The sequence below is a fragment of the Scaptodrosophila lebanonensis genome, unplaced genomic scaffold (assembly GCF_003285725.1).
Source record: "Scaptodrosophila lebanonensis strain 11010-0011.00,11010-0021.00 unplaced genomic scaffold, SlebRS2 tig00000024-arrow-pilon, whole genome shotgun sequence".
Lineage (NCBI taxonomy): Eukaryota > Metazoa > Arthropoda > Insecta > Diptera > Drosophilidae > Scaptodrosophila > Scaptodrosophila lebanonensis.
The window spans coordinates 6,227,198-6,244,980 of record NW_022060538.1 but is presented as its reverse complement, the minus strand read 5'-3'; the positions used below and the strand labels follow the sequence as shown (position 1 = coordinate 6,244,980).

The 17,783-nt window shown below is 40.6% G+C and overlaps 7 protein-coding genes across 9 annotated transcripts in view; 3 read left to right on the top strand and 4 right to left on the bottom strand.

Annotated features, from left to right (window-relative positions):
* The window catches only part of LOC115620212, a 64,732-nt gene extending 62,299 nt beyond the window's left edge, over positions 1 to 2,433 (top strand). The window contains exon 6 of one of the 2 annotated variants that reach the window (XM_030513350.1): positions 1,088 to 2,433. In XM_030513350.1, the coding sequence (XP_030369210.1) occupies positions 1,088 to 2,193 (1,106 nt within the window). In that variant the 3' untranslated portion in view covers positions 2,194 to 2,433. The remainder of the gene's footprint in view (positions 1 to 1,087) is intronic. The other variant, XM_030513351.1, reaches the window with a different exon arrangement.
* A 254-nt stretch (positions 2,434 to 2,687) lies between these two features.
* On the bottom strand, positions 2,688 to 4,105 carry LOC115621114 (WD repeat-containing protein 91). Its single transcript, XM_030514658.1, has 3 exons — positions 3,780 to 4,105; positions 3,576 to 3,716; positions 2,688 to 3,519 (listed from the first exon to the last, which is right to left on the bottom strand). The coding sequence occupies exons 1-3, from the start codon at positions 4,027 to 4,029 to the stop codon at positions 2,912 to 2,914; spliced, it is 999 nt and encodes a 332-aa protein (XP_030370518.1). The 5' UTR covers positions 4,030 to 4,105; the 3' UTR covers positions 2,688 to 2,911.
* Positions 3,926 to 8,391, top strand: LOC115621113 (telomerase-binding protein EST1A). The gene is made up of 11 exons (XM_030514657.1): positions 3,926 to 3,987; positions 4,466 to 4,714; positions 4,816 to 5,192; positions 5,281 to 5,727; positions 5,791 to 6,158; positions 6,222 to 6,364; positions 6,424 to 6,559; positions 6,622 to 6,717; positions 6,775 to 7,599; positions 7,683 to 7,819; positions 7,892 to 8,391. Exons 2-11 carry the CDS (start codon positions 4,555 to 4,557, stop codon positions 8,032 to 8,034), a joined length of 2,832 nt encoding a protein of 943 aa, XP_030370517.1. The 5' UTR covers positions 3,926 to 3,987; positions 4,466 to 4,554; the 3' UTR covers positions 8,035 to 8,391.
* Positions 8,392 to 9,720: 1,329 nt separating this feature from the next.
* On the bottom strand, positions 9,721 to 13,392 carry LOC115620636 (nuclear hormone receptor HR96). 2 transcript variants are annotated; one of them, XM_030513973.1, is made up of 5 exons: positions 12,442 to 13,392; positions 11,404 to 12,386; positions 10,541 to 10,750; positions 10,254 to 10,466; positions 9,721 to 10,192 (listed from the first exon to the last, which is right to left on the bottom strand). In XM_030513973.1, exons 1-5 carry the CDS (start codon positions 13,124 to 13,126, stop codon positions 9,992 to 9,994), a joined length of 2,292 nt encoding a protein of 763 aa, XP_030369833.1. In that variant the 5' UTR covers positions 13,127 to 13,392; the 3' UTR covers positions 9,721 to 9,991. The 2 variants fall into 2 exon arrangements, with proteins under 2 accessions (XP_030369833.1, XP_030369834.1); XM_030513974.1 differs by lacking the exon at positions 9,721 to 10,192 and having other exon boundaries at positions 10,260 to 10,405.
* Positions 13,393 to 13,937: 545 nt separating this feature from the next.
* LOC115620927 (ER membrane protein complex subunit 6) lies at positions 13,938 to 14,484 on the top strand. Its single transcript, XM_030514433.1, has 2 exons — positions 13,938 to 14,133; positions 14,212 to 14,484. The coding sequence occupies exons 1-2, from the start codon at positions 14,001 to 14,003 to the stop codon at positions 14,418 to 14,420; spliced, it is 342 nt and encodes a 113-aa protein (XP_030370293.1). The 5' UTR covers positions 13,938 to 14,000; the 3' UTR covers positions 14,421 to 14,484.
* Positions 14,485 to 14,493: 9 nt separating this feature from the next.
* Positions 14,494 to 15,617, bottom strand: LOC115620926 (beta-1,4-galactosyltransferase 7). Its single transcript, XM_030514432.1, has 3 exons — positions 15,479 to 15,617; positions 14,822 to 15,416; positions 14,494 to 14,770 (listed from the first exon to the last, which is right to left on the bottom strand). Exons 1-3 carry the CDS (start codon positions 15,573 to 15,575, stop codon positions 14,518 to 14,520), a joined length of 945 nt encoding a protein of 314 aa, XP_030370292.1. The 5' UTR covers positions 15,576 to 15,617; the 3' UTR covers positions 14,494 to 14,517.
* Positions 15,618 to 16,209: 592 nt separating this feature from the next.
* The window catches only part of LOC115620691 (mucin-5AC), a 55,003-nt gene continuing 53,429 nt past the window's right edge, over positions 16,210 to 17,783 (bottom strand). Inside the window, exon 7 of the mRNA XM_030514061.1 lies at positions 16,210 to 17,761. Within this exon, the coding sequence (XP_030369921.1) occupies positions 17,659 to 17,761 (103 nt within the window). The 3' untranslated portion in view covers positions 16,210 to 17,658. The remainder of the gene's footprint in view (positions 17,762 to 17,783) is intronic.

Here is a 17,783-nt window from a genome sequence, read left to right as displayed (position 1 = left end):
GCAAATAATTTATAATTTATGTTTAGCTAATTGTGCCCTTGTTTTTATCTAACCTTGTGTGTTTTCTTAACCAGATTGTTGTTTTCATATAAATTGTGTTCAATTGTGTGTCTGTACTTAAAAATGTTTTGTCATAGCTTAACTGTAACTAATTATAACTACAAGTATATACCACATACTTACTTGTATTAATTAACATAACAACAACAACAACACATGTGTATTGTAAATTTTGTAAAGTTTTTTGCACCGTTTTCAATTCTTCAATCTTTTGCATACGCATCCGAAACAAATGTTTTTTGTTTTTATATATACTTTAATTTTTAAGTTTTGTTTTATTGAAAATTATGACGCTAATTTTTCAAACACAACCATCATTTATTTGCTTTGTGGCTTTTGATATTTTTGAATGCAAAGAACTTCGATTACATAATTTCTATATATATGTGTTTGCCGTAGTACTTTATTTGTTTTTTGTACTCCCAACTAACGCAACCATTAATTCCCCCAGCTATGGGGCCCGTAGTTTGAAAAATTAGCGCATAGTTTGAATTTCGAAAAAATGTAACGTTAAGTATTAGCGCCTAGAAATTTGAATAAGTTCGATCACATTCCATTTACCCAAACAAAATCGTAAGTAAAGGAGCATAGAAATGAAATGAAAATAAAGAAAAATGCATCAACTCATAAACCATAAAACGATCTTCATAATATGTGGGTTCAAGTGGTCCCAGGGCTCCATAAACTGCACCCAGCACGCCAATTCTCAAAAGCACCCATAAAGCACCTTGTACATTACTTCATATACTACATGCACGTACATTGTAAGGGTCCAGGATCAGGTAAATTATAACCGAACTCTCCCGATCTGTCGAGGTAAGTATGTCTACCACATACTATGTGCTTTCAACCCTTTGAATATTTTTTGGTAGTTAACGATTTTAGTTCTTGATATAACGACACCACCTCAAATTGAATTGCTTACTAAAAGAAAATAATAGCAGATAGATGTCGCGCTCTTTGTGACTAAACTGAAGTAATAAGCGAGCATTCCTTGCGCTCTCTCTTTCTATCTCTGTCTCGCTAGGGTATCAACGTTTCTCTAATATCTATGAGCAAGTGCAGCCCGCACAGCCCACGGATGCCACGCCCTTTCAGCGCAATGCGCCCGTCTACTGGACACTGCAGAGCCGACGCAGTCAACCTAAGCCGGCGGTCAGCGGCAACATAACATGTCGGGATGATCTATATGCCACGCCCATACGTCGAGCAGATCGCTTAGCACGCGCTGCAGCCTCCAACGCCCCGACGGCGGGTGACGCCGCGGTCAAGAGCAACATATCGCCAATTGTGCCGCGCAATCGGAGCGGAGCTTTCCTCACCTCAACGCCCACGCGGGGCGACGAGCCGCAGAATGCAGCGAGTGTGGCACCAGTGCCCATGAAGCAACCGGCCCGCAATTGGGATGACAACTCGCCGGAGCGTCTGAATACCTGCGCCGATCGCATTGGCCATAGCAAGACGACGCTGCTGGACTTCAAGAAGCTCTTGCTGGCCAAGTCAGCAAAAACGAATCCGGTGCAGCGTAAAATGTCGGCGGTGGAGCTGCTCAAAAAGTCCACGGGGCAGGACAATGGTCCGCCAAAGGCTGCTCAGAGCCGCAAAGCAGCCAGTGGAGTGCCCGCAGCAACAGCATCAGCAGCGTCCAAGCAGACACTGAACTCCAGCTTGAAATTGCTCGATCTGAGTGGCTCGCCAAAGACCTTTGCCAATCGTCGCATGCTGCGTCAGGGTCAGTTCGGTTCACCCTCCAAATCCTTTGCGCCTAAGGTACGGGGTCCGAGTGCTGCGGCCGCTGCAGTGCAGCGCACGGAGATTATGTCAACCACCATACCAGAGGCCAACAGCGAGGAGGATCACTCAAATACCAGTGGCGGTTCCCGCGGAAGCTCAGAGGCAGGCGATACGGCGGCGACGGCTAAGTCGATTGCTGCCACCAATTTCGATTTGAAAAGGAACTTCTTCTTGCAGAACGAGGAGAACAATTTCATGCGAGGTGAATTGAAGCCAAGCTTCAATCGGGCTGCAGGTATTTCGGAGCATAACAAGTATGTGAGTGCACCGGTGGCCGGTCCCGGAGTGGAGCTGAAGCCGCCTCCCGCAACGCTGCCCGCCTTTGAAACGGCGCTTTAGAGCTACATCATCGATCGCTGCTGTCAATTGCTGGACGGGTCAAACCCTTCATTGTCATCGCCATCGCCATCGTCGATGCTGCCAATGGGAACACGTTTACATGCTCCCTTCTCAGAAACGAAAGCGAAACGAAGAAGCGATAAGCAATTTAAGTCAGAGCTATACATACATACTTATTTCCACCAAACGACGCTGAAATTGCATTTACAAACAGACGCGAACATAATTAGGAATGTGCATACATGCATATGTACATATATATATATATATATATATATATATATATATATATATATATATATATATATATATATATATATATATATATATATATGTGTGTATGTTTGAGTCAAAAGCGATGCTACTTTATGCAAATCCAACCTACACATATACATATGTATATCAATATACGACATACCTTTATACAATGAATTGTATTTTTTAAATTGTGCTGCTTGTATAAACCGATATATTTTATACACAAATCGATCGTCTATATACCTATATACATATATATTTATTCTACAATTTATAATTTTACGTTATTTATTGCAATTAAATGATAATTTAAATGCATTTGCTCCTTATTTCTAACAATTTATGTCTTAAGGAAGAAGCGCAAAATAAAAAGCCAGCATTTAAAAATAATAAAAAATAAATAGAATTATCATTGTGTGTGTACTTTTTTTCTCTCTGGGAAATATGAGATGTTGGGCAACTAAATCCAACTGCGTCCCACACTGCCAGACCTGCGCTTGGATGACTTTTCGCCACTAGTACTTGCGGAGGCATTATCCTTGCGTCCCAGCACAGGGGAGCCTCCGGAGCCAATGTTTCGTATGAGCATCTTTAGGCCACGGGCCTGAGCATCACTGGCCTGAGCCACGCTATTCGCCTCGGAAGCAATAATGCAGAAGTCGTCGACAATGTGACCCGGCGGACTAATATCGAAAGGCAGGATATCGCTAAGGCTCTGTTGTTGTCTGTACGCGCTGCGTCTTCGTGCCGTTGACTCGCTGTTGTTGCCACTGGCCAAATTTTGGGAGCTTCCTGCGCTGGCCAGCTGCTGAGATTGTTGTTGTTGCTGCTGCTGCAGCTGTTCCTGCTGAAGCTGCTGCACACGCGAGCGTAGACGCGCATTCTCCTCCTGTAAACGCTGCATATGCACGGCTTCCTGTTCGGCTCTAACAAAGGTCGGTTGCGGCAGACACTGATAGACGGTTGTGAGAAAGTTGCGCAAAGACAACAGCAACGTGTCCTGCCATTGTTTAGTAAAGTACAAGGCGAACGTGGGCGATTCCTCGGCATTTTTGCAAAATGGAAAGTCTGAAAAGGCAGTCAAGTAAGTATGATACGAGAAACTACAAAGTATCAACACTTACAAAACCAATCTTTCCATTCACTTTGTTGCTGCAGCTCGCCAGCCATTTTATTGAAGAACTCTGATACCTTATCCATTTTGTTGTTGCTATATGCTGTTACCAGATAGTACTTCAGTAGGCTGTTCTCCAGTTTTTTTACGGCTGAGAAATTTCAAACGATAAATCAATCAAATTTGCTCGGCCGAGCAGTGACAAGCTACATACCCACGGCATAAGTGTGCTCCAGTTTTGTGAAGAGATTATTGTCCAAGTGCAGCCATAAAGTGCGGAGCGCGTTTAAATCGTATATTTGCACCGCGTTATTAAATTGTTCAATTATTTTTTCGGCACGGAAGTGCTGGTGCTGTTCCCTTTCGTTGCGCTGCTCCACATCCAGTGCTTTTAATGTGCTGGAGTAGCCTCTAAAAACCAGGTACTCACGCAGCAGGTTGTCAAGAAAAGCAACCTGAGCCATTGTAGACAAAAAAAACCAAATTTACAAGTATTTAAGAACACACAAAGCGTATGATAAAATTTTCTTGCAATTCCATTAACAGTCGAGGTAACAGCTGTTTACTTTTTAGTCATGGTCACTCTAAGAGTGCTGTTACGAATTAACATTATCGCGATATTTTTCTAACCAGTGACATTATAGCGCCATTCAGTCATATATTATTGGTGTGACTGTTTCATATAGTAGCTGTTTATATAGTAGTTATAACACAATGATTCATCGTTTCATTATAAACACAAATATGTATATTTTTTAGAAATAGGCATCATAGTTTTGCAAAAAACGCGTAATTAAAATATCTTTATTGATGCAAGCCCGTGACTTTGTCACTAGGCGTAATTGCGACTCGTGACATCGTTACGGGTACTTACACATTGCTCACCTCTGATTGTTGTAGATTTTTCTGGTTTCGCGAGAGGCGCAGTTGTCGAGTGTAAAACCATTAAAACGCGAGATAAATGAAGCTGAAGAAGCAACATATAAAATATGAGTCGAAAGGGAACGCAAGATCGAAATGATATTCCGCTAATCATTGGTACTCTACCAAAACGGCTGCAAAACAAAATTGCTGCGAGTTGTAGCAGCGCAGCAGAAGCTGAGGACGTAGAAAATGCTGAGCCAGAGCCAGCGACTATACAGAGGCAGAGTGAGTCGTCGCATGCGAAAATAATACAGATACGTAATAACAAAATGGCTGCTATATGTGTGCACGTGGATGTGCATATGTATTTTTGTTTGTTATTTCAGTTACCATTTTGAGCAAGTCATCCGCTAAATGCAGCAATGTGGCCAAAACACCCGTTTTGGATACCAGCGGGTCAGAAAATAGGCCAAAGGATGTAAATTGTATACCAGGGATACTGAGGCTGAGCGCCATCGAACAAGTGAGCGATAACAGGAAGGGTGGGACCAGTGCTGGACGCAGGCGCGCACGTACGCATCCAGCTAGGATGCACGAACGTACCAGGGATCAGCAGAAAGCCCTGTCACCACTGTCATGTGTCCGCCTGACCACCGATCATCCTCTTTGGTTCGATCAGCTACTGGAAATGCCCGATGGCCGGAACATTATACAACTATACGATCAGCTAATGGTGCTTCAGCACCGTAATCTGATACTAATCGTAAGTTCAAGTCCACCTACTATAAATATATATATAATGCTTATCTTGAAAGTTCATTTACATTCATGCATGTCATGCGTATTTATAGAACTGGAAAAACTTTTGCTATCTGCATGACCAGCTGCAAGATGCGTTCACACGCCTATTGCTTGAACATCTAAAGTTTGTGTGTGAACACAAGGTGGACGCTTTCTTTTGGAAATTTCTCTTCTATAACGTTCGGGAGTACTTGAAGCGACAGCACACGGAGGTGGCAAAGTCCCACATACTGCTGTTGATCGATCAAGCCGTTAAATTCTATCGCATTCTGTACGACAAAATCATGGCAAAGTACATTTCATCGCGTTGCGAAAGCGCAGTCAAGGTGGTTGCTCAACGTTTGCTTATCTGCCTGGGTGATTTGACGCGCTACCGTGCTTGCTACCTACAAAATACCGACTATGTGGAGGCCAGCAAATACTACCTGCGCGCGCAGGAATTGGTGCCAGGCAATGGCGCCCCATATAATCAGCTTGCTATAATTGCTATCTACCATGTGAGTGGCTGCGATGTCATATACATTTTCCAGCATGTTATAAAGATTGTAATGTTTCCGCAGCATAAAAGATTCGATGCTGTTTATTATTATATGCGTAGCCTGCTAACTTCCAATGCAATACAAACTGCCAAGGAGAGTCTTTTGGACGTTTTTGATGAAATACGGCGAAAGTATGAGGAGACCGAGATGAAACAATCACCTCAACATCGTCCCGCAACGCCCAAAAAATCCAAGCAAATGCGCAAAGAGGTGTGGATCTATCCAGATGGTGTGCGACGTCTACATCGCACCGATGTCAAGAGCAAGTTGAAAAACAAAGCTACCGTGGCCGAGCTAAATCGCTACGAAGATATGGCTCCAGATGAGCTTCTGCCACGTGCTCTCTCAATCTATCTATATTTAATTGGCAAACTTTACACGGGCATTGAGTAAGTCACTAATAATTATGCATTGGAACATCTGTTGTATTAAAATTAATTTGCATTTTGCAGTGTGGAGTGCATGTATCAGCAACTGAGGAAACTACAAATACAGTTTACGGCCGTTTTGAAACACGATAATTTGCTGACGCGCAGCAAACTCTTGAAAATGGCTGCTCTGAACATTTTTGTAATTGAGCACAACAAACGCAAGGGTAAGAGCATTAATGGCCAGTACTTGCCATCCGATCTTCAGTTTTGTTTATTTTAATAGCCTCATGTCGGGAGATGCGATACCATAGCTTCAATTTCGCCAACTCGATTTTCGGTCTCATTTTGAGCAAAGCAAATCAGCTCTTCACTGCATTTCCTGAGGAGCAGACAGATCCGCAACACTTTGGAAATATTAAGTATGAAATCATTATATAGTTAGAGTTCTTCTTGTTTATTATAATCTTTAATATCAATTTAGATACGCGCCCCTAAACACATATCTTCAGTTTATTAAAGTATATGTGCAATGGCTGGCTATTAATGTGGACATTTGGGAGCCTGTACGCACAGAAGAGTAAGTTTAAACTAGCTGCAAAGTTTGAACAACTTTAAATATGTATACCACCCGCAGACATTCTTTCATCGATTGCTGGAGCGAACTGCAAACTCTTTTTGATAACATTGAGTCGATACGGAACAAATTTGGAGAAAACGAGCTGCGTAGTGTGATGCCGGTTATTTTAGATGAGGATATTGCCCTGAACGGGTTTGATCCACTAGGTCGCGACACTGGCAGCAAGGAGTGCGGCCCACGAGATTCTGAGAGCACGCAATTTCTGGAGCGCATTAGAAAAATTGCACAGTTTCAAGAATGCTACCAGAAACACCAGGATTCATTGCAACAGCCTCTAAACTCCAGTTTCACCATTGAGGATTTGAATACAGCTATGGAAGTAGCTCTGAGTGATTTTGGTGCCGAAGACTGTGCAAGAGTCGTGGGTACAGCAACCGATAATAAAGGGGGAAACACGATCGTGAAGGAGCAATATGAGAGCTCGTCATCGGGCGATAGCGATGTGTCGCAACTTTGTAAATTAAAGAAAGAGCTGGAGGCCAAGGCGAAGGTCAAGCAAATTTGCAATAGCAAATTAGAGGAAATACTCAAATTTGTTGACACCAAATTATATATTGAGGTGCGACCGCGTTACTTGTTGCCAGACACAAATTGCTTTATTGATTGCTTGGAGGACATAGAGAAACTGTCACTGGAGTATAAGCGGTACACCGTAATAATACCGCTAACGGTAGTCAAAGAGTTGGATGGTCTTTCCAAGGGCGTAAAATTGGAATCATATCACAACTCGAAACAAATGCAACGTATCCATCACTTTGACGAAGTTTCTACGCGGGCTAAAAAGTCGCTGGAATTTATTAAATCTGCCAAGAACAATGTCAAGTAAGCTTCTACCTATATACTCGTATATATACGCAATCTGAATAAGTTAAAAATAAAATTAAAACTAATTCATTTCCCCACAGATGTGCCACCACAAAGGGCTCTATAATCAATGCATCGCTCTTTGCACTGGTCGAGGAAGAATATGCCTCCAATGATGACAAAATCCTTGCAACTGCAGTTGCTGTATCAAAAACCGCAAGCTCTGAGCAATGTCAAGGTAAGAATCTTACATTTAAACGCACTGCCCACTGTTGATTTATCTTTTTTATTGTTTGTTATAAATTTCCAGATGGGAAATGCTTCATACAAACTGAACTGGTACTAATTACCACCGATCGCAACTTGCGCGTGAAGGCGCTCTCGCGTAATCTGGCCGTAAGCACACTGGACGAATTTATACAATGGGCTAAGGACTGCCGTGACACAACCTGAAGAGTTGGCCTAGAAATACGGTCCGTGCTAACAATGGAACCCTGTACATCCACCTGCACATGCCTGCCTGCCCATCGAGGAAAGCGAGCGTGTATTTTTATATTAGCGGCATTGTATTTGACTATGTTTGGTAGTCGCAACCTCTGCATATTACGAAACAAATGGGATGGAGTAGGGACAGAGATACAGATACTGTGTTGCGGTGGGCGTGGCTATTGCCGAACCAAATTCTTTACGTACATATATGGTCGTCCGGTCAAACACATATCAACTTTTATTCCCCCCATAATATTTATTCACATGTGAATTTTGTGACTTTCGGTAAAAATAAAACATTTGGATTCTTGTTTAATTTAATTAATTTGTTACTTACGATAGAAAAGAGTGCAACCATCACTGATCGATCATGGAGCGAGAGATGGTATTTGGTTGTCCCTCTACATTTTAAGTACAAGAAGAGAGGTGTAAAATATAGTGAACTCCTTAATTTATTAAATTTGGGATGCATAAACAGGTAAATTCAAATGAACTCATTTCTGTCGTATTTTATTGTTTGGGTAAACAATTTTTGTGTTTCTATAAATTATCTTGCCGCCAAAAATTCGTCGCTCATTTTGTTCTCACACCCCCATTACCAAAATTGATAAGAATACTCCCAATACTTATATTAATTGCAGAATATATGCATGAACATTAAAGTTCTTATTGACTTGGTTAGCTTGTAAGTTGAAATTAACAATAGTTTATACTTTTTGAACTAGCAACGTTTTCAACAGTCCGCGCTTAGCCGAAGAAGCTTTGCCGGCAAACGCTGATTTAATCATTTGACCCTTATACGATCATATTTGAAACCGCCCTCCACCATTATTTGCATACGAATTGAATCCATTTTAAGCACTAATGACTGATTTGGTCATATTATCTTAATAAACTTATTAAAATAAAGCCCTCCTCCGCGCTTATCGTACGAACCACTTTAGCCGAGCCACTTTAAGTAAAAATACATGATTAAGTCATTCGGCTTATAAATTCGCATTTAAGATTATATTAGAAACAGCCCCGCTCCGACTTGGATAAAATTTAAACCAAAAGTAGATAATTCTGTATAGATTACGTGTGCAGTTTGGCTTATGTAGACAGTATTGACGAATTTATATAGTTTGTTGCCTAGGGGCTAGGAGAGTCTACTTACCAAGTAGTTCCATGTTTGTTTCAAAATATTCCCTTTTAGTTTTTTCTTTCATGATCAACTGCATTATATCCAGCCGTCAATGGGTTCAAAGCTCAGCGTTGAAATTAAAAGCAACTGTTCAACTATATAAAAGTTAATTAAAGTATTGCGGCAACATTTTTCCAGTAGTTCTTAAGAAATATGGGATATATTATTTTGTAGAAGAAATTAAATTGGTGTAACTTCTGGAATTACTTCACTGTAATATAAATTTAAACTATTTAGCATTCAAGCTGAATGTGATATGAGTTTATATTTATTTCATTAAACAAAATATATAACAGTATTTGGGGAAATAAAAAATCGATTATATACGTATATTCAGCCATTTGTGAGCAGATCAAAAGTTGACTGAACCGTAGGTACCGGAACACTTTTATTGGATTCATATTCCAACCTCTAATGCTACACTGTGCAAAATACAAGCATACATATTATTTAAAATATAATTTGTCTATTGTTGCTTTGTTTATAGTTTATTCAAAACTAAGTTTAGTGTGTACATTTCAGTTTGTGATGCTTTGCACTCTTTATCCTAAATATGCTCTTTGTTTGTAGAAATATAAAATCTATTTGTATATATATATATAGTATCGGCAAATCTAACAATCACATTGAGTTTAAATCTAAATTTTTATAAGCGAACAAACAAAACAAAGTGCAGTTAATAGACTATAGAATGAACAACAAATAACACGCGACATTTTATGTGCCATAGAATTCGTTTCAGTGATTTTTTAAATCGAATATTTCACGTAATAAAGGCTCCACTTGTGAGGGATTCACATTCAAATACACATTTATGATAAACTTGTTCAGACGCTCCACATCTGAAATCTTTTGGATTAACTTGATGAAGGCATTTTTGGCCTCACAGCCTGAATAAACGCTCTCCAGATATCTTCGCAGAAGATAATAATAGGAATTCTGTAACAAAGAAGAGAAATCAGCACCAAATCTTCACTATAAAAGTCCTTCAATGGCCTACCTGTTCCAACCTGATGACGTCCTTATGAATGATGCGTGACCTGGCTGGCGTGAAGAGCACGATGGCACACATAATCAGTATAATGTTCTCATCAATGCGCCACTTTTCATCGAATGTGGATATAAACTTTAGATGCTCTTCGTAGACATTGCCTGCGGCGAATTTCAACAGATCAGTGCGAATATTGGCGATGTTTTCTTTGGTGTGTGGCACCTAAACAAATCAATCAGTCAATCAATTAACTAAATCTGGATGGATATGGATATGATGAAGGAATTCTTGCCTACCTTCCATGAGTTGCGATCATCGTCGTAAATCATGACTGAACGCATTATCATCATTTCAGTGCAGCCTCCTTTAAGTAATGCCACCTGATCCTCCTGGCACATGTCGCGGAATGCACTAATCTTTTTGGCCATTTTGATAAGCCGTTTAATGGCCACCGCCGTCAGATTGATGAGTTGCAAAAGTTTGGGATTGTGACGTGTATCTTCGGGCTATATAGCGTAAAAAGGGAGTGTGTGATGGTTATTCAGTTGTATATACATATATATTTACTTATGTATGTATGCGTGTATGCTTTATATAGAATTATTATCGCTTGGGTTTTACGCGCGCCGCCTGTTGTGACTTAATCGTTATCAGAACAACAGAACAGAATAACGCACACCTGTGCGTTCCACATTTTTCAAAGTGTATCACTTTTCCAATTAACAACATCAGAAAGTGCTAATTGTGATGGAGCAGCAACAGTAAACAGTCAAAAATAAATATAAAAAAATATACTTGTAGCTATAAGGCTAACTGCCACCTCTGCGCGCCTATTGACGCTGGTGATAATTGTTGATAATGCTTGACAATCGCTCCACTGATAAAAGCAGTCTGGCATGGGGACAGCAACAGGAGCAGCAATCGCAACAGGTGTACATTTTCATAGCAAAATGATTAAAAGCTTTGTTTACATTTAAAAAGAAAGTTGTGCTAGGCACACAGAAAAACGAACGAGGTAGCCTTGCGAGCCCAACTGACTCATAGAGCAGGTGTTAACTGTTGACTCTGTGGCCACATAGCGATAAGATAAGATACACAGACATACAGGTGTTGGAGCAATGGTTCTTCTTATGAGCGGATATAATAAAAGGGTGCCCACCTTGATACGTTCATCGCCCATCATCAGGACGCTTAGATCCTCATCCACTGGGTCAAAGAGTGCTTCACTAGCTATGCGCAACTCACGCAGTTTCATTTGCTCAGCCTCGTTCAGGTCCCGTTCCATTAGCATGCTCGATGGCGCACAGATCGGCTGCTGATGTTGCAGATGCTGTGCATTGATCGCATTGCAGCCTGTGTAGCCATTCTGCATGTAGGGGGAGTGCATCATGCCGCCGACATGATACTGCTCGTCCTTAATGCGCGAGGTGTGCAGACTATTGAAAGCCTGATACTCAATGCGTATGACCTCTGAGAGCACTGATTCGATAGAATTGATACTCAGATCAGCGTCAAGGCTCGGCTCATCGTTGTAGTTGGTTTGCATGAATGTTTTTAAATCGAAATCCGGCGAATTGGCAATGTAGGGCAGTGGGTGACTGCTGGCCGAAGTGCTGGGCAGCTCATCCGCTGATTGGCTAGTACTTATCGGCGACTGGTAATTCAAATCAATGGCTCCATTGCTGGGCGGACTCTGAACGCTGCTCAGAGGCGAGGCCATCACTGGTGTCATGGGGTCCACTGGGGTCATGCTGCTCGCCGATGGTGAACTATTGAGCATGGTCTGTATTACAGTCTCGACTCGCTCGGTTAGTGCCTGTGCGCTCTGGGGCTCATGGGTGGCTATGGGGGGCTCGCCCAGCACCGGTTTAATGCCATCAGCGGCAGCATTTGTGCCATTAAAAATGCGGTTTAACATTTTGAGAGCTTCTGCAGGCGTGTTCATGAATTTGTTCATGATGTTAATGCCATCTTCGGGCGATTGCATCAGGTTCTTGATAAACTCGACCACATCCTGTGGCGAATCAACAATCTTTGAAATGATTTCCAACCCATCCGTGGGCGAGCTCATAAATTTAGTGAATACTGTCAAAGCGTTGAATGGCGAGTTCATTATTTTGCTTATGATTTTGAGACCGTCACCTGTAATTATGAACAATTAGCAGAATGCGATCGACTATAATATCACACAGCGTACCTGGATAGTCGATCAAATGCGAAACAAGTTTTAAGGCATCTTTTTGTGAGCTGATTATCTTTTCCATGGTCGAAATGGCCTCCTTTTGGGTGCGCATAATCCTATTAATGGCTTGAGAGGCGCGATCTGGATCGGAAACAATGCATTCCACCATTTCTTCGGCCGTCATCAGCATCGGATCAATGGCAGACAGCCGGTCCTTTACGTATTTGCTCGAAGCGGTGGAGCTTGTGGGGCCCACCGTAATATTCGCACCACTATCAGCTGAGCCGCAGCTATGCGAGTCCTGTGAGCCTGCGTACATATCCACATTGCTGCTGCTGTCGGCCACAGCACGCTCACCTCCTTTCGTTTCCTCGGCATCGCCATCTGTCCCTCCATGCTCCATCATGCGACGCTTGGCTCGGTTGTTCTCGATTTTCCTGCGCTTGATCAGTTTGTCTTCCTCGGACATGATATTCTCGCTCTTCATCCCTATGTCTATGCATTTTTTCAGGCGGCACTTCTGACAAAAGCGGCGGGTGACAACGGTTATCGAGCAGTTTTGGTTGAATGGGCAGGTAAATTGTTTTTTCGCCAAAGCGTTCCGACGAAAGAACGCTTTGCAGCTCTCGCACGTAACGGCATTAAAATTGTAACCTAAAGCTTTGTCGCCGCACACTGCACAATTTTTTGGCGGTGACATCGTTTCTTCCAGCACCTCCTCCGGTGGTTAATTAGAAATGTGATTGATTTTTTTTTGTAATTGCTTTTGTTTTTGTTGTCCTAACGTGTAGTGCAATGTTAGATCTAGCGTTCACGGCCTCTCGATTCCCTTAAACATTTCGGCACCCACTTAAAACTTATTCGTTGCACATAATGCCCATCACAACGGTAATTCACTAGCTTCAATCTTGTTATCACCACATATCTTAATTAATTGTCCATCGCTCGAGCTCCAATTGACTAACAGCGACAACTTCTTTAATTGTCAATCACAGAATGCGGAAACAAGAACAAGTGTCATAGCGCTGCCACATTATGATGCAAGAACTTGGTGGTACCGTATTCAGGGATAAGGCGATTAGTTTGTTCCGCGTACCCTAATACGACGACAGGAATGACGTCTTATGCGTCGTCGTTGTGTATTTTAAGCTCAGAAAATACTAAGATTATCCCTGAATGCTGTTTAATATTCAATTTTGCGTACAAAAATAAATTGTCTATCTCACCTTACCTTTGGGTACAAAATTAGTTTCTACAAATTCTGTATGTGGGGTTTAAAATTTTTATATTCGATTTGTTTTATAAAATTTTTCAACTAGTTCTGAAAATCACAATTCAATAAACTTTTCGTTAATATTTAGCAGAAAATATGCTTTCTAACGAATTAAACATTTAGTGAGACGTACATATAGGAACAAAAAAAACTTTTTTTGACACATTACTGTATCATGCTGCCGTACTGCTAAAAATTTTTACAGCGAGCTGTTTGTTGTTTTTATTTGTGACTGTTTGGGGGAGCAAGAAGCAGAGATACCATTAGAAGTAGAAAATTAAGTTAAATTATCAATAGAAAAATGAATCGTGTTAAGACTCGCCAATCAAAGACGGGCGAAATCATCGCCTACAGCGAGGTGGCCATTCGAAATAATATTTCTGCTGTCGAATATTCACGCACTTCGATGGCCGCAATCTCTGGATGTGCTGCAGGTAAATTTCATTAATGAGTGGCTTGACACTGCCAGTGTACATATGTACATAAGTAATTTATTATTTGTTCTATGATAGGTATATTGGGCTTGAGCGGTACACTGGGTTTCCTCTTCTACTTTCTGTCTGTGTTCGTGTTGTGGATTTTGGTGCTGCTTAAGTCGGGCACACAATGGCGCAAGTTCTTCATAAGTCGTCGCCATCTGCTGACCAATCAGTTCATGGGCGGCCTTTGTACCTATGTGCTCTTCTGGACATTCTTATACGGCATGGTACATGTGTACTAGGAAAGTGCATTTTCTTTTTAGGCAAATAAACGCAAATAGCTTAAGATTCGAGTAGACAAACGGACACAATTTCTTTTCATTTTTTCGATGGGCCCTGTCATTTCGTCTGCACAGCTGATGCAGCTGCCGCCGAACCATTACAGTCACACCATGGCGTTTTATTAACATCACATTCAAGTAAAACATTCAACACAGTAATGCCGACACCATCGATGGTCAACTCGTGCACTTTAAGTATTTTGTAGTCGACGTTGCTGAGACCCGTGTTGTGGTCACGCTTACGAGTCACTTCCTTTTGGTTAAAGCACTTGGTTGTATCGCGCTTGCGATGATGGCGATTGTGAATATGGCTAAATAAAAGCTTTAGTTAGTCACTTAATGATAAGTTGGGGGTTCATTACCTAAAAGTGTCGTTTACGCCAGTCTTAATGTTTTGCGGGCGTGTCACCTGCAGCCCGGCGTCCCTGATGCGCACATAGAACTCGTCATCCTCAAGGCCCCAGCCCCAGTATTGGTTCGACATACCATTCATTAATTTAAAATGTTCGCTTCGTACCAGCAGAATACCACCTACGAACTTGTCATAGTGGTATTTAGGATGCAGCTTAGGCCCGGCTATGTGCAGTGGTCCCAAGTTACTGGGATATTCATAAAGCAGTGCGTCGTTCAGTGGTAACAAGTCCACGTCGTGCATGGCAATATAATCGTACACATCGCCGGCAAAATGAAAGCCCACATTAATCAAAGAAGCTCGATTGAAGCGGTACCTGTCCACCTGATTTATTACGAATATGTGATGGACCACATCCTGGCGCTTTAGGAACTTTGTCATGTGTGGGACGAATTGCAACAGTTCTTCAAATCTATCCCGGAAAGGCACTAGCAATGCTAGCTTATGAGGCCTTTTAGATTCGTGCTTAACCGGCGTGTAGGTGGACGCGGCTGATGCTGCCGAGCTGAACCTGCTCAATGGATTCGACAACGGGCATATACAGTCTAGAAAAATGAGCACATGCCAATCGTTATTTATAGAATTAAATATTTATGTGTGTACGGACCTGAGCTCAGTGGCATTAAACTGAGCACGGCAATTCCGCCCAAGCAGAATGAAACGCCGCATACGAACAGCCAATTCATAGTTGATATGCTCGCCATTTGGTACTAAATTTATCCTAATTCTAATTGTTCAAATTAATTAATACTATGAGGCAGTTTCACGCCATAAGGATGTTGCTAATGTATAAAAATATCGATACACGATTTCGGCGATACTAGCTATCGATTTTTCCACGACTATTTTCTGAATAGGTGGCAGCGCTATTTGCACAACGGGCTCTCAGTTACAATTTGATTATGAATGTGGTTCCAGTAATGGGGCAAAATGTTATTCGCTTGGAATTGCTAGAATACAAAATGTAAGTGAAGAGATTCAGAAATATATCTGTCTATAAGAAACATCTTAGCAATGAATGAAATAATACAATCAAAGAAACCAATGGCTAGTAAATGGCCCATTTCCCCAGAAATTGGAAGAAGGGGGAGAAAAAGATGTTTGTTTTCCTCTATGTTTCATTTAATTTGATTAGCAACTACAGAAGTTTAACACCTTTTGCTGTACATTTCAATAAAAAGCGTTGTATTTATTTATTAGATTACAAAGAAAGCTTGCATATAAATAATGATAAGATATAGAAACACAAGAGCTGTTCTTAAAAGACATATAAAATAAATAAGGTCTAAAATTACAATTTATTTATTTATTTTTATAATTAAATACTTAAAACCTACACCTATATTTAGAGATTATATAATTCTAATTGTTGTTCATATTTATTGTGCATTTGAAAACGCATCAAAGTGTTGGCATATCTCTAAAGCTCAAGCAACTGAAACTGATCTGATATATTTATGTATTGTTGTTCTATGGTTAAAACGCATACCTCATACAGCATGCTGATATTCTAAAAATTAATTTGGCTTACAACATTATCGGCTACGTAATGTCCACTTGATTGCTTGCTTTTTCAATCAGTCGAGCAATAGCGATATCCCTACAGTTTATATATTATTTTTCATATTTAGTTTCCGTTTTTCAGTTGATCTAAAAAAACCCCTAGGTAAGCTACTGTTTTCTTTTTTTTTGTTTTTTGTTACTACCATATACATTTGTGCTTGTGCTACACAAACGCATTGAAGTGAAATTAGAATCAATCCATTAAAAACTATGCAATTCGTGGTTCGTTTGTAAAATTGCTATAAAAACTAGTTTCGTTCGATTTTGTTTTTTGTTTTTTTTCTTGTTTCATTTTACACATGTAGTATAAAAGTATAAAAGTGTGGAAAATTGTATAGAAGATATTATTTTTTCAATTTAACTCAATTCGTTTCATCGATTTGATCTCAATTGTGCGCATTTGTGCCTGTGCGTGTTTAGGCGGATTTCGTTGCTCTTACAACAAAAGAAGACTAGAAGCAACAATTATACACAAAAAAATAATAATGTTTAAAATAAAGTGACTAAAATACTATAAAAGCGCATTGAAGGAAAGTATGTATGTCTATTAAAACAAACAAAAAGAATCGGTTGTTGTTCAGTAGGCAAACATCGCGGTTTCGTAATGTAATTGATTGTGGCGCGCCATAATTTTTCGGGTTTGTTTGGGATGTTGGTTGTTGGGTTTGAGAGTCTCCTGAAAGCGGTTTAATTAAAGGCGGCACAAAAAACAACCTTACAAATCACTCGCGACGTTTCTTTATGTTTTACAATACAAAATACGTAAGTAATTCATTTTTAGTGAGCGCGTTCTAAATTAATTGCACCTATACTATGTATACAGTACAATATCACTGGTTGCTTCGTCACGTAATCTAGTCCGAAACAAATTGGCGTAATTCAATGGAAATATAGTGCAAATATATCGGCAAACGTAAATTTACAATTTCGAATCTGATCAAGTGTAAAGCGATATTATTTATGTTGTTGTTCCTGTTGTTGTTGTTGTTGTTGTTGTTGTCAGTTTTGGCACCTAAGTTAATTTGTATTCATTTTCCTTCATTCATTATTCTCAAATGTGCGCAGTGAGTGCAGCTCTGTATGTCTGTATGTAGTTGGTGTTACTCTGGTACTATATCTTTTTGTGTGTTTTTCTATGTTGTCTATCTGTTTGTGGCTTGTGATTGTTTAACTGCAGTGCTTAAAACTTATTTAAAATTATATTTAGTGAGCATGGCTGGTGGTTCATCTTTTACGGCCCGAAGCAACAGCGGCCATCACTTGCTGCATAGTCGGCTCCGGCACACACTGCTGTGGATCGCATTTCATTTTTCCATCGCCACCGCATCTAAAATTAGTATAGATTTTAA

Coding starts and splice junctions, on each gene's coding strand:
- LOC115621114 (XM_030514658.1), bottom strand. CDS start 4,029: ATGGCTCAGGTTGCTTTTCTTGACAACCTGCTGCGTGAGTACCTGGTT. Junction 3,717..3,779: donor GGAGCACACTTATGCCGTGG/GTATGTAGCTTG, acceptor GAAATTTCTCAG/CCGTAAAAAAACTGGAGAAC. Junction 3,520..3,575: donor TGAATGGAAAGATTGGTTTT/GTAAGTGTTGAT, acceptor CTGCCTTTTCAG/ACTTTCCATTTTGCAAAAAT.
- LOC115621113 (XM_030514657.1), top strand. CDS start 4,555: ATGAGTCGAAAGGGAACGCAAGATCGAAATGATATTCCGCTAATCATT. Junction 6,159..6,221: donor AAACTTTACACGGGCATTGA/GTAAGTCACTAA, acceptor TGCATTTTGCAG/TGTGGAGTGCATGTATCAGC. Junction 7,600..7,682: donor TCTGCCAAGAACAATGTCAA/GTAAGCTTCTAC, acceptor ATTTCCCCACAG/ATGTGCCACCACAAAGGGCT.
- LOC115620636 (XM_030513973.1), bottom strand. CDS start 13,126: ATGTCACCGCCAAAAAATTGTGCAGTGTGCGGCGACAAAGCTTTAGGT. Junction 10,751..11,403: donor TGGGCGATGAACGTATCAAG/GTGGGCACCCTT, acceptor TACGCTATATAG/CCCGAAGATACACGTCACAA. Junction 10,193..10,253: donor ACGTCATCAGGTTGGAACAG/GTAGGCCATTGA, acceptor TCTTTGTTACAG/AATTCCTATTATTATCTTCT.
- LOC115620927 (XM_030514433.1), top strand. CDS start 14,001: ATGAATCGTGTTAAGACTCGCCAATCAAAGACGGGCGAAATCATCGCC. Junction 14,134..14,211: donor AATCTCTGGATGTGCTGCAG/GTAAATTTCATT, acceptor GTTCTATGATAG/GTATATTGGGCTTGAGCGGT.
- LOC115620926 (XM_030514432.1), bottom strand. CDS start 15,575: ATGGCGAGCATATCAACTATGAATTGGCTGTTCGTATGCGGCGTTTCA. Junction 15,417..15,478: donor TTTAATGCCACTGAGCTCAG/GTCCGTACACAC, acceptor TCATTTTTCTAG/ACTGTATATGCCCGTTGTCG. Junction 14,771..14,821: donor GGCGTAAACGACACTTTTAG/GTAATGAACCCC, acceptor GCTTTTATTTAG/CCATATTCACAATCGCCATC.